The sequence below is a fragment of the Lycium barbarum genome, chromosome 7, assembly GCF_019175385.1.
Source record: "Lycium barbarum isolate Lr01 chromosome 7, ASM1917538v2, whole genome shotgun sequence".
NCBI lineage: Eukaryota > Viridiplantae > Streptophyta > Magnoliopsida > Solanales > Solanaceae > Lycium > Lycium barbarum.
Window position 1 is genome coordinate 129,225,937 of NC_083343.1, and position 14,562 is coordinate 129,240,498.

Genomic DNA, 14,562 nt, shown 5'->3' on the forward strand with positions numbered 1-14,562 from the left:
TTCAGCGCACGTATAGCTTCTGATTGATAGCCCGTTTGGTCAAGCGTCTCCAAGATCAGAAGTGTTTTTATTCCCCTTAAAAAGAGTTTTTTTTCCTTTCAAAATAGTGTTTTTTCCCTTTTTCAGAGTTGAGGTGTCGGGCCAAGATTTTAGGAGAAGAAAAAGTGCTATTGAGTAAAAGCAGAAGTAGAACTTGTTTTTGAGAAGTTGAAAAAAGTAGTTTTTCCCCCAAGTATTTTTTTTAAAGCTCTTGGCGAAAATACACTTAGAAGCGCTCTTACTTTTTAAAAGTTTGCCCAAACATTAATTGCTGCTCAAATGTGTTTCAAATTAATTAGCCAAAAACAAACGTCTTGTCATCAAAAGTACTTTTTGTTTTCAAAATAAGGTGATTTTAGAAATTTGGCCCAGCAGATTATATAACTGTTGTAAAAAGAAGAAAATTGATCATAGTTTGGAAATGCTAGAACAAATTTTCAGCATTTTTACGTGATAGATCTCGAGTTGTTAAAATTGCAAAGTCTTGATCACGCATAACAAAGTTTTTTGTGCCACACAAGTATTACCGGAAAAGTAAAAAAGATTCTTTTCCGGACTTGGGATCATCTTTCTTTTTCTCATCTGTGCTTGAAGTTGGTGATTGCTTGGTGGGTGCAATCTTACTCTGGTCTTCGTCCTCTTTATCATCATCCTCAACTATTGGGGGAGGTTTTGTAGGAGGTGCAGGGACTTGACTATGGTGGTCCCTATCTTCTGGCTTTTCCCCAGTACTTTTATTGTATTTGTAACGTTCTTCTTTCTTAATCATCAACTCCATAATTTGAACTCCCCTTTTATTTTTCTTTTTTGTTTCCTCTAATTTTTTAATCCTTTGGAGTCCTGCATGCAACAAGATTTGAGACCTGATGACATGATGTGGAAAGAAAAAAAAAAGAAAAACAAAAAAGGAGGCAAACTAAGTTACAGAAATTACTTCAAATTTAAAATATGAAAAAAGATGGGACTGTGTTTTATTTTTTATTTTTTTATTTTTAACTCAGTCCCTTAGATGTTCAATTTGTTGCGATAGATGGGACTGTTGAAGGATCATTTATGAGGGTCTAGGCCTTTGAATTGGTCAATCCACCTTCTTTCTTTCTTTGTCATAGAATTTTATGATTCTAATCTACAACTGTTCATGTTTGTTTGGGAAGGAAGAGAAAATATATTAGAAAGGGTTGAAGCAGAACATATATCAGAAAGGAATGAGAACTACATTCTTCAAAAGAATAGTGAGTCTTGATTCTTTTAGAATTACTATCGTTGCACTCAATAGTTAAGATATGTATGCTTGATAAAAGAGAAATTTTTAAGAATAATTCTTACCAATACCCAATACAATTAGTACAATCTTCATTAGACATTTGAGAAACTCGATAAAGATGGTGTAATTGGGTGGAAACAACTTGTTACTCTCCCCTTCAGCTGAAATTCCAGAGATGAGTTGTTAGCAGAAACATGTTGGAGAATTTCGTGTATTTTTTTTTATCAATGTTCTTCACATAGAAAATGTTCACATAACTTGGAAACAAACTAACAAAGGAGCTCAATGCTTTTATTTCGACAGAAAATCAGTATGATGGTATAACTTGTGTCTTTTTGCTAATATTTTATAGAGAAAACAGAATCTTATAGAGGGTAGGAAGTAGGTTCAACTTGGTTAACACTATCGTCCAAAAGCATAGTAAACATTACCATATCACACTTTTAGAAAGTACCCCATTATTTCTTTCTGATACTTTGTATGTGTATATTTAGAGGGATTATATCGAATCGTCATACCTGGAGACAATATTTAGTTTCAACTGTGCTACGTATATAGGTGTATGTATTCACCTTGAATTGGAGGATTCTTAAGATCATTTTGATGGCCTTGGTGTGGAGAAAATAAAGTATGCTAGCACTAACAAGAGTTATCCTCGTGATAAAAATCATATACCACAGTTTTCCTGCCTCGTGGTAACCTGCTTAAGTTGGGATAAGATAACCTAAAAGGTTTGTATGTGATCACATACCTGGAGGCTTCTTTTCTTGATTCTCATTAGTTGCTCCAGTAATATCTGGATAGAAAAGAAAACCAGTCTTTGAATGTGTAATAACCTAAAAGGTTTATATGTGATCACATACCTGGAGACTTATTTTCTTGATTGTCATTAGTTGCTCCAGTAATATCTGGATAGAAAAGAGAATCATTCTTTGAATGTGTAAAATTCCTAGTTACAAAGTGCCAACATTTAAAGAACACTCTCCTGATGAGATGCTCAAATTATTGTCAAAAAGAGATTGGTGTACTTCTTAACTCGATAAGAATGAGTTAATAAACCGGAAGGTTCCTGCGTAGTCACACACACCTCTTCTTCTTGATATTTTGTGTGCCTGTTTTGATGAATTATATCTAATCATCATAGTTTGAGGTAATACGTAGTTTCAACTGCAGTATATATTCATGTTTATGCATTCACCTTTAATTGTGGGATTCTCGGGATCATATTGACGATCACTTTGATGGCCTTGGTGTGAAGAAAAAGAAAAATAAGTTAGTACTAGTAAGAGTTATCCTCATGAAACAATATAATTCATAGCTTTTGCCTCATAAGTAACCTGCTTAAGTCCACATAACCTGAAAGGTTTATGACACATCACGTACCTTGAGACATCTTGTCTTGATTCACGTTAGTAGGATCTGGATAGAAAAGAGAATCAGTCTTTGACCATGTAAAATTCTTAGGTACAAAGTGCCAACAAGACTCTCCTGAGGCGCTCTGAATCATTTGGTTAGTTCATTTTCAAAAGAGACTGGTCTATTTGTTAACTCAACATGAATGAGTTAATAAACTATAATTAGTCTACGTAATCACGTACCTTGAGACTTGTTTTCTCGATTCCCAGTACAGACTCCAATAATATAATCTGGATAGAAAAGAGAATCAGTCTTGGAGTTGCTAAACTCTTAGGTAGAAAGTGCCAACAACAGTCTCTCAAAACCACTTTCTTAGTGCATTTTCAGAAGGAGATTGGTCTAGCGGTTTATATTAACCCCAAAAGCATATGAGTACCATTCTCGTTTTGATTGGAGTATCTGTTGGCATTTCCTACCTAATGAGTCTTTGTACTACTTCCCTGTTTCAGTTTATGTGATACTTTTCGTTTCCCGAGATTCAAACTGCATGACTTTTGACCAACATTTTTTTTTTGAAATGGTAAAGTTACCTTTGACCAACACTTTAAGACGTATTTTTTCACCAAAATTGATATGAGAAAAGTTGCAACTTACCAATACCCAATACACTTAGCACAATCTTCATTAGACATTTGAGAAACTTGATAAAGATGGCGAAATTGGCTGGGAACAACTGGCCCTTTCTCTTCCCTTCAGCTGAAATTCCAGAGATTAGTTGTGAGCAGAAATATGCTGGAGAATTTCGGGCATTTCTTTGATCAATGTTCTTCAGATAGAAAATGTTTACGTAGCACTGAAACAAAGGAGCTCAATGCTTTGATTTCGATGGAAAATCAGCATGATGATATATTTTGTGTCATAGCTAATATTTTGAGGAGAGAAAAAAGTCTTACACAGGGTAAAGAGAAGCTATTTATAAGACTTAAGTTTCTGTCATAATTTATCATATCACACTTTTAGAAGGTACCTCATTATTTCTTTTTGATACTTGTGTGTTGGTGTGTATATTTTATCTAATCATCGTAGCTGGAGGCAATATTTAGGTTCAACTGTGCTACATATACAAATGTATTTATTCACCTTGAGTTGGAGGATTCTTCGGATCATTTTGATGGCCTTGGTGTGGAGAAAAAACAAAGTATGTTAGAACTAACAAGAGTTATCCTCGTAATAAAAATCGTATACCATAGTTTTCCTGCCTCTTAGTAACCTGCTTAAGCCGACATAATTTGAAAGGTTTCTGTATAATTACATACCTGGAGCCTTCTTCTCTTGATTCGCGTCAGTTACTCCAGTAGTATCTGGATAGAAAAGAGAATCAGTCTATGAATATGTAAAATTCTTTGGTACAAAGTGCCAACAATACTCTCCTGATGAGATACTCAAATCATTTGGTAGTTCGTTGTCAAAAAGAGATTGGTGTACTTCTTAACTCAACAAGAATGAGTTAATAAACCGGAAGGTTCCTGCGTAATCACATACACCTCTTCTTCTTGATATTTTGGGTGCATATTTTGATGAATTATATCTAATCATCATAGTTTGAGGTAATACTTAGTTTCAACTGTAGTATATGCATGTGTATGCATTCATCTTTAATTGGGGGATTCTCGGGATCATATTGACAATCATTTTGATGGCCTTGGTGTGAAGAAAAAGAAAAATAAGTTAGTACTAGTAAAAGTTATCCTCGTGAAAAAATAGAATTCATAGTTTTTGCCTCTTAAGTAACCTGCTTAAGTCCACATAACCTGAAAGATTTATTACACAATCACGTAACTTGAGACATCTTGTCTTGAGTCATGTTAGTAGTAGCTCGATAGAAAAGAGAATCAGTCTTTGACCATGTAAAATTCTTAGGTACAAAGTGCCAACAAGACTCTCCTGAGGCACTCTGAATCATTTGGTTAGTTCATTTTCAAAAGAGACTGGTCTATTTGTTAACTCAACATGAATGAGTTAATAAACTATAATTATTCTACGTAATCACGTACCTTTAGACTTGTTTTCTCGATTCCTAGTACAGACTCCAATAATATAATCTGGATAGAAAAGAGAATCAGTCTTGCTAATGTAAAACTCTTAGGTAGAAAGTGCCAAGAACAGTCTCTCACACGCTTAGTTAGAGCATTTTCATAAGGAGATTGTGCTGTAAATCTACCCACCTCGAATTTTCTGAGTCCCATACCAAAGTAGTACCAAGAACTCCACCAGTGTTTGGTAGTTCTCTGGGAGATTCCGACTGAGTTTAAGTTTTAAGGAGTCTATGCGTTCAGCTTCATATGTCATTAGCTCTAGCTCATCGATATTTATGCCTGGAAAAAAGAACCCAGTATTAGCTATATAACCTCCACAAACGATGAACATGAACCAACATGCAAAAGTATTGGATGTTTATGACTTACAGAAAACAGTACTATGCTAGACTGAGACAAAGGATAAAGAAACTTCTAATGAACAACATGTAAATTCGCATTGGGTGGTGTAAAAACCACCGTTGTATATAATTTAAATCCATGATAAGAATGCTTATCCGTGCCAATCTTTGACAAAAAAGACTGCAGACTTACACAACAACAACATACCCAGTATGATTCCACAAGCGGGGTCTGGGGAGGGTGAGCTGTACGCAAACCTTACCCCTACCTTTGCAGGGTAGAGAGGCTGTTTTCGATAGACCCTCGGCTCAAGAATAGCGTTCTCAAAACAGGTTTGAGAAATATAAGAGTGAAAAGTTATGATGAAACTATCAAAGAAAATAAAAGTATTGATGACAAAAAAGAAGAAGAAGTAAAGATAGCCAAAGTAAAAGAAAACAAAAATTGAAGAATAAGATAATGATAGAATAATTGGAGTAATAATATCGGTAAGGAACAGACAGGAGACTTACAGTAGTAGATAATGCTATCTATGAACCGAAAATGGCTGCCACTTTTGAATACTTGAGGCATCCTGGAAAGGAAGTGTAGAGGAGACATGCCCTTTGTGTTGTAATGGTTGACAAGTAGCGGATAGTAATGTATTATCTGAAAAGCCAGCTCTGTTACAAGAGAAGTTGTTAATACTATTATCCTGTTCTATAAAAAAGAAGAAATTATAAACATATACAGTCAAACCTCTCTATAACAATATTTTACTATAACATTCATGTTTTGTGTTGAACCAATCTTGCATGTATGTTATATTATATGTTTTCTATGAAATAGAAAATGTGTGTATGTGGTTGGGGCGTGGGGGTGGGGGTAGGTAAGATTTTTTTTTTTATTTTTTATAATATTTTTACAAAAGTAAAATAAAATAATGAAATAGAAAATTCGGGGTTGTGGTAGTGGGGTGAGTGGTGACCTCGGAAAAATATTTTCTCTCAAATTTTTATGAAAAACATTTAGCCTAGTGAGTTCATATATGGGTATTCATATTTTATCCATATTTGCCCATATTTTTATGTCTTTAAAAGAGATTTAAACCCATATTTACCCACCTGAAATATGAGTGATCAACTCATTAAAATGTGGGTGAAATGGGTTAATTTTTTAAATATGGGCTGAAATTGCCACCAGAAGAGGTTTGATTCTATATAATCGAAATTAATAAGAAAAATATTTGTAGGGGATTGGCTCTTACCAAAGTACTCTCCAGAGATGGCGGCGTGTAGAATGTTATCCCCATCTTCCCTTCTACAAAGTTCAGTTGGACCTTCTCCGTTTTCATATTGAACACACTTATGTAGGTAGAGAAAAGCTTCTTGCACACCCAGATAAGCAGTTATGAATAAGGGGGTTTCCCCTTCTGAATTGGTCTCCCAGATGAGAGTAGGGTCTTCTGGGTTTACCAAGCACTCAATAATCGGGACAATCCCGAGTTCTGCTGCAAGGTGAAGAGGTGTGTTCCCTTCTGCATTCTTCTGTTTTAAGATACGTTGTCGATTTTCCTTTGGTTCCTTTGGTATTTTATCAATCATTTCCTTAATACAAGTAAGATGAGGATGCTGTAAAGAGTCATATCGATCTGGATGGTAAGAAGAGATAGCTAAGTGAAGAGCAGTATCTTCAGATTTGGTGAGTTTGGATTCATGGACAAACTCGTTGTTGATGTACAGTTGCTGAACTTCTGTCCACCTATTCCCCATTGATGCTTGAAATATTTGGTCTTCAATATCTTGCTTCGCCTTTTCTCCCGTTCCTTGTCCTGATGGCAGTTCTTGAATTTCTGGTTTAGCTATGTTGGGGTCCATTGGCACTACTTGTTTTTGCTGTGTTGATGCCACTCACCAGTCACCAATGGATTCTATATATACTGCTAGGAGAGACGTATTGTTGACAAATATTTCTTTACAAGCCTCTATGCTGGTGCATGTGTAATGGCTCTTCTAGTACCCAAAGTATTAAAGAATCTAATACTTCACTCTGACAGTGTAAGATAACTTTTGCCACTATCATATGACCTAAAAGAAAATTTAGCTTATATACATCAACAATGTAGAAAAATTTACATTATCAATATAAAAAAAACGTTTTTACGTGTCATTGCACTTAAGTTAAACTCTTAAGTGAAATTGGTGATCCGAAAAATAAGGCAGGTAACTTCATACAACAGGTTGAGGTAACCTAATAGTGTAAAGATCTTACATATTTCCCGTGCATATAATTTAAATCCATTATTAGGCAATCACAAAATATGCTCGTCGGCTGATTAACTTTAGACTGGGTTAAAAGCCAGAGTAGGTCGAATACAATTGAAATTGTGATACATAATTTACTTAATCGAGTCTTCAACACCCTCCTTCATGTGGGGGTATGGGTCAAGCATGTGGAAATTCATAAGAACAAAGGATGGCAGTGAGACTTGAACCATGACTTTTGCTTTCTCTAATACCATGTTGAATTATGTGACCATCTTACCTTAAAGTTTAAGCTATTACAAAGGTTATGTTTTTATTTACTTAATTATATCTTTAACATTGTCTAGTGTCCCCCATTGGTTGAGGAAATGAGTTGTGTGCCCGACAATCCTCACGTCGTGTACTAGCTTCTGGGGTAAGGCAGTTCACATGATGTCAGAGCTAGATCCATCTGTATTCATTAGTTTACCTCATGTTAGGATTTTATGTTATGTTGTCAATGCACAAGATGCCCAGTCCTAGGCATGAGGGGAGGGGCGTGAGTACTAAGTGTCCCACATTAGTCAAAAAAATGAGTTGTTATCTTCTTGTACGATCTTGGTCAATCCTCGCTTCATGAGCTAGTATTGGGATCGCGAGTTACACGCAAGGTCCATTTCCTTTACACTTATGCCATGCAAAACACGAGGGCAAGACCTTTAGTCATTTTGTTCGCTTCTTGCTGCTATCACCAGGCATCTCTCTTTTGCTTTTGCCTTTATTCTACACAAGAACTTTTACCAATAGAAACTCTTTTAGTTTTTGTCCTGCTTTTACCGCAAGCCTTCTTGCATTTCCATATTTGTACAAATCCTACCATTGTTTTTAGACATAACAACTTGTTACTAATACTGATTTAACCTCACATATATTGATCTAGTTAACTGTACTCATTTGATTAAAATTATCTCTTTATGTTGCAAAACGCGATTATTGTATTATAGTCTTGCAGATGCTGGAATTCCAGAAGTTGCCTCCTTTAGCAGTTGAAAATCTAGAGATTCTTATAGCGGTCTATACCCAAATAGCCGGCTCGATTTACTGTTTACTTTTCCTAGCCAATATACATAGACTATACACTGACTATATACTGTTACACGCATATTATACATCTGCAACCTATTTTTAGTTTAAGCGGTTGTGTGAGCAACTATTTAAATTAATTCTTTTTTAAATGATATCTATTGAGAAGAACTATATAAAAACGAAAATTTATTGGGTGACAAGTATGGATATGCAAATTGTGTGACTCGTGAATTTCATGGGAAGTACTGTTTTATTTTTAAGTTGTTAATCCATAACTGTGCGGGGCCAAAACTTGACTTTAGACTTGAAAGACATGCATTTTATTTGGTATTATATTCTTTGCTCAAATGTTGTGTTATTCTCTTTTTAGTTTTCTTTCTCTACATTTTCCTTTACTTTTAAGTCATTCTTCAAATAGTATGTGAGCTTGAACTCTCTGGTTGCACCTTTTTCTCCTCATTGTTAGTAGTTTTCTCTTGTACATTACAGTTTACAGCCCTTTCTTATCTGCGATGTAAAGAAAACAAAGGTTAAGGAGCATCCATCTTATCAACTATTTTGGTCTTTTGACCAAGGAGCGATGCAAAATATTTGTTACTGACGAAAAACATTTTTCAAAAAATGTTTTTAGGTGTTTGGTTGGAGAGAAACGCCTTTCGGTAAAGCATCCATAGATACAGAGGCAGATCTAGGATTCGAAGGTGGCAGGTGCTACAATTTTCTTCAATATACATCTTGTTAGGAACGTATATTTGGGTCGGGTTCAACTCTTTAGTTTATTCGGGTCAACTTACTAGGTTTTTTTTTATTTGCAAATATGAAAATTACATCTGAGAAATCAGGAAGCGAACATAATTAACATCTTAAACGAGGAATCACACTCATTAAAACCTATTAACAACAGAGGTAAAATCAACATTTTCACCAAAGGACTCGCATCTCTTATGTATATTAAAAAATGAATTTGCACAAGTAAAATAACATCTTCAATAAGAAAATTACACCAATCAAAATAAGAAAAATAATAGAAAAACTCTTCAGTAAATAAATACTCCCCATAAGTAAATGTAGAATTAGATAAACTACAAAGTTCTCAAAAATAAATCATAAATTTCATGTTTTTTCTAAGCAGTGCTTACGAAATTTCCATTACAATTTAAGTAGTAAAGTTAAATTGAATCTAACAATTATAGAATAACATAAATTTTTATAATACATTCCCTCCATCCATTTTTATTTGTCCATTATACTAAAAATATATGTCCACTTTTACTTGTGCGTTATGTAGTTTGAAAAACCAAGACATAATTTACCATTTTATACCTATTTTACCCTTATTATTAAGTACTTCAATCCATTTCTCGTTTTATTTATTGCTTATTAAGAGTGTCCCAAGTCAAATATAAACAAGTAAACATGGATGGAGGGAGTAATAAACAAAAGAAATTGTAAAATAAAAATAAAAATGAATTTTGATCTCAATCCAAAATTTCCATATAGACCCAAGTTTTCGATTTAAATACTTCCAGATTTGAGATTAAGAGAAATACTTAATTTAAGGAATTTTGAAGTTTCTATTTATGTGTTCTCGCTAGAGATCACAAATAAAATAATAGAAAAGAGGAAAATCAATATAAATAATAAAAGATAAATAGAAAATAGGAAGGGCCGAAAAGGGAATTACTGGTACAAAGGAAGTAAAAAGTGCAAAGGAAAACGGGAGTCGGAAAATGTTCAAGATAGATTCAAACTTGTGTCTATCAGCTGTGATATCTTTGTCTAGTTTACGACTGAGGGTGGCAGGATCAAATATTTAACTTAATTTAAGCAAATTACAACATAAGTATATAAAAAATTTATTAATTGAGGGGGTGACATGCCATTCCATGGTAAAGGGTGGATCCGCCCCTGCATATTGGTTGATACGGGGACCACACGATTTTTTTTAAATGCTTAATTGGTTGGTGTTTTTTTGAATTTTCTAATATTGGTTGGTGTATGTTGCTGTACAATAATTTCATTTGCCTCCACTAATGGGTTGATACACATGTGGCAATAAATTCATCATTATTGATTTAATTGTTTGATTTTCTAAGAATTTTTGTATTTAAGTATGTTGCTGTTCAATAATTTCATTTGCTCCCTTTAATGGGTTGATACGCATGTGGCAATGAATCCATCAGGCTATATGGGCCCACAATTTATTTTTTTAAAAAAAATTGGAAAACGGATATATATATATATATATATATATATATATATATATATATATATATATATATATATATATATATATATATATAAGTATTTTAAGTATGTTGATGTACAATAATTTCATTTGCTCCCACTAATGGGTTGATACGCATGTGGCAATAAATCCATCATTATTAATTTAATAGTTTGATTTTCTAAGCATTTTTGTATTTTAAGTATGTTGCTGTACAATAATTTCATTTGCTCCCTCTAATGGGTTGATACGCATGTGGCAGTGAATCCATCATTATTGATTTAATTGTTTGATTTTCTAAGCACTTTTTTTTAACATTGTTTTTTTTTAATATGGGATTCACTTTTTTTTTAATATTGCTTGATTTTGTTAATATATGATCCACTTTTTTTTTTTCGTGAGTTTGGATGTGGTGGGTTCCACTTTTTTATTTTTTTATTTTTTTATTGTTTTATTACTGGTTGGTGTTTAATATGAGGCCCACATTTTTTTTTAAATATTAGTAGTTGTTTAAAATATGTGGGCCACAATTTTTTTTTTTAAATATTAGTAGTTGTTTAAAATAGGAAATTTTACTTGTCATAACTACTTCTAAGACCTATTTATGAATAGTAACTACCTTTTATTTTATTTATTGTTCATAACTAAAATATTTTCTTAAATTACACATCATAACTAGTGTCCTATATTTCACAAGTTTCTCTTTTAAATTAGTTTTCTCTTACCTCTCAAATCTATTTCTCCCTTACCCTTCTCTTTCTCTCTCCGTTCCCTCTTCTGCCCCCAGATCTAGATCTGTGGGATCTACTTCCCTTGTCTGGACTTCTATTTTTGTTTTTTAATGCAGACTTCTAAATGTTTGCATATCTGAATTCTGTAAAGCATCAAATTACATCTTTATTTTGTAGTTGAAGCAACCAAGAAGTCACTTTTCCCCGAACAAAATAAGATTGTGAATGCAAATAAGAAAACAAAATGGTAGAGGAAGGAATAAGCAAAGCAGATAAAACAGAGTTCACAAATTGCTGGAGTGCCGTTTGGGAAACTCCATATATTATGAGGCTGGCTTTGTCAGTTGGCATTGGAGGATTTCTTTTTGGTTTTGACACCGATGTCATTTCTGGGGCGCTTCTTTACATAAAGGAAGGTTTTAAAGAAGTCGATGAGAAAACATGGCTTTAAGAAACTATAGTTAGTATGGCTGTTGCTGGTGCAATTTTTGGTGCTGCCTTTGGTGGTGGTTGGCTTAATGACAAGTTTGGAAGGAAATTTTCCATTCTCATAGCCGATGTTCTCTTCTTTATTGGTTCAGTCGTTATGGCTTTTGCTCCGGTTCCTTGGGTGATTATCCTTGGAAGGATATTCGTCAGTTTAGGAGTTGGTTCAGTCGTGATTTCACAAGTTTCTCATTACTGTAGGACAGTTCCTTGCGTATCTAATCAATCTGGCCTTCACTAATGTAATTACTCCACCTCCGATGAGAGTTGTGGAGCTTCATGCTCACCAAGTGTTTGATAAAACGTTTCAGTATATTTCAATGTACTGTTTCAGTATATTTCGTTGTATTTCAATGTATTTCTATTTTATGAAACAGTTTCTGATATATTTCATTATATTCCATTGCATATACACATACTATAATTTTATATTTCTTAAACAATCAACCATACTTCATTGTATTCCAGTGTATATTTTTCTGTATTTGGAAGTATTTCTAAACGTTTGGAATGGAATAATTTGGAGAGAGAAATGTGGGTTGTTATGGAACTTCAACAGTTATGCGTGATACATGATTAATTTAATTTGACTTACCATTTAAAATGAAAGAAGAGAATCTGTTCCATAAATACAACCTATTTTGACTCTGCCAGATTTTATATTTCAGTGTATTTCAAAAATGCGAACTCTGCCGGATTTTGTATTTCCGTGTATTTCAAAAACACGAAATACAATGGAATATAATAAAAACTAGCTACGATTTGTAAATATAGAAAAAATAGCTATAAATTGCAAGAAACTATTAAAAAATAGCTATTTATGTAAGTTTATGTGGGCCCATAATTTTGTTTGGGCTCACAAACGAACCACCAAAAAAGTGAACGGCCAAAAAGGTGCCCAACCCACCTTTCTATACAGTAGTGAAGTAATGCCATCACTCTTGGCAGTTCATCTTATCCACTGACTAAACTTATGTTTTAAGGAATCTTTTGATTTGAAATATATGAAAATTTAATCTCGATATAAAATATTGAATTACAGGTATAATGTTTGGTATAACAAATACAATGTCTGGTTTGTTATATCAAATTCCGTATATAATTATGTAGAATTTGATACGTGAAGCCTAACAATGTATTACTAATTTCGATAAGACATTTGAAAACTTGTGTAATATTTTATGCGAGATATAGAGGGTATTTTAAGTGTTTGTTGACTTTTAAATTTTTTTCTACTTTTAAATAAGCTAAAAGTTAAAAATTTATTATGGCTTTTAGCTTATAAATTATTTTTAAAAAGTCAATTCAAACACCCTTATATAATGGACGTAGGACAGTAATGTGTCTTAGCAACGTAAGTTGAAGTCGTGTACTGTTCATCACTTTTCACATTATTTATTCTAAGAAATATAAAATACTACTATATCATCTGGTGAGAAATTATCATCTGGTGAGAAATTATTTATTCTAAGAAATATAAAATACTACTATATCATCTGGTTAGCATGGTCTCAAACGTAGCTTTCACATTTGTAAGTGAAAAAAAAAGTTGATAATTGCAAGTAGTAATAGCTCATCATGCCTTTCTCTTTCTTCGAGGTTGGGAAGATAGATATTTATCTTCTCAATTTAGTTGTTAGCTGAGGCTTATAACTCGTTTGTTTGGTCAGCTAACCAAGTCGTTAAATTGACATTAGTACAAAACTACAAATGTTTCACAAAAAAGTAGTCAGACTCAAGTGCAAAGAAGGAATTAGCCCGCAAAATTTGAAGTCAATAGATTCTTAGAAAGAAAGGAAAATTGCATTGTTCCGTTTTTTTTTCCGGTTGCGTTAAGATATAAAAAAATATATTTCAATCCTATAATATTTAGAAGCAATAGTAAACTTATTTCTGTCTGACCTACGTGTAATGTGTTTGAGCCATACAAGCAGCCATTAATGCTTCTTTTAAGACAAACTGTTTATATCACATTCCTTGGGTGCGACCCTTCGCCGAATCTTGCTGCGATGCTTGCGCACTCGTTTTTTTTTCCCAATCTTATTATAGTAAATATATCGAGCCAAAGGTCTATCAGAAATAACCTCTCCTCTCAAAGCAGGGGTAAGATCTGCTTACATTCTGCCCTTTCCAGACCCGACTGGATATGTTGTTGTTGTATAATACTCACTCCGTCCCAATTGAAGTGTCTTAATTTGATTAGATACGAAATTTAAGAAATAAATAGAGATACTTAAATTGAGACAAATCAAAAATAAAAGTAAAATAATTAAATTGAAACGGAGGGAGCAGTATAACTTTTTTAAGTTGTCATCAACGACCATGCACTTAATATAATTAAATAGACACCTCTATTTAACGTAAACCCATCACGCTGATATAATAAAATATTACTAGTATCAACCTTTATTATTCAAAAAGGAATAATAAAGAAACTAAAAAGGCTCTAAGAGAATGTTTAGATTGACTTTCCCAAATATTACAAAAACAAAAATGACCTTAAAAACCAATAATAATAAATGCTTAAAATGAGCCACCCTCTAAAATGGATAGAAGTTGGCTACTATAATGATGACAATAATTTACGCACGTGGTATCTCCAGAAGCTACAATGAGCTGACAATAATAACATGACTAATCAAAAACATATAAGCCCATACGACATCGTTTAATCCTTCAAGAAAACAATATAAAAATACAATACAAAATACTT

At 33.3% G+C, this 14,562-nt stretch overlaps 2 protein-coding genes across 2 annotated transcripts in view; one reads left to right on the forward strand and one right to left on the reverse strand.

The window, feature by feature from the left end:
• LOC132604377 (uncharacterized) overlaps positions 1 to 6,470 on the forward strand; it is a 36,440-nt gene extending 29,970 nt beyond the window's left edge. The window contains exon 5 of the transcript XR_009568707.1: positions 6,329 to 6,470. The gene's annotated coding sequence lies outside the window, so the exon portion shown is untranslated. The remainder of the gene's footprint in view (positions 1 to 6,328) is intronic.
• Positions 451 to 6,953, reverse strand: LOC132601950 (uncharacterized). The gene is made up of 14 exons (XM_060314995.1): positions 6,344 to 6,953; positions 5,610 to 5,759; positions 4,885 to 5,034; positions 4,714 to 4,761; positions 3,976 to 4,020; positions 3,800 to 3,835; positions 3,314 to 3,415; positions 2,902 to 2,949; positions 2,687 to 2,722; positions 2,502 to 2,549; positions 2,167 to 2,211; positions 2,055 to 2,099; positions 1,366 to 1,464; positions 451 to 879 (listed from the first exon to the last, which is right to left on the reverse strand). Exons 1-14 carry the CDS (start codon positions 6,951 to 6,953, stop codon positions 563 to 565), a joined length of 1,779 nt encoding a protein of 592 aa, XP_060170978.1. The 3' UTR covers positions 451 to 562.
• Positions 6,954 to 14,562: the final 7,609 nt, after the last annotated feature.

What these genes read in the sequence shown, in the direction of transcription:
- LOC132601950 (XM_060314995.1), bottom strand. Translation starts at nt 6,953, where the DNA reads ATGGACCCCAACATAGCTAAACCAGAAATTCAAGAACTGCCATCAGGA. An exon ending in GAAGAATCCTCCAACTCAAG is followed by an intron (nt 3,416 to 3,799) that starts GTGAATAAATAC and finishes CTGGAATTTCAG; the next exon opens with CTGAAGGGAAGAGAAAGGGC. An exon ending in ACTAATTGTATTGGGTATTG is followed by an intron (nt 880 to 1,365) that starts GTAAGAATTATT and finishes TGTTGCATGCAG; the next exon opens with GACTCCAAAGGATTAAAAAA.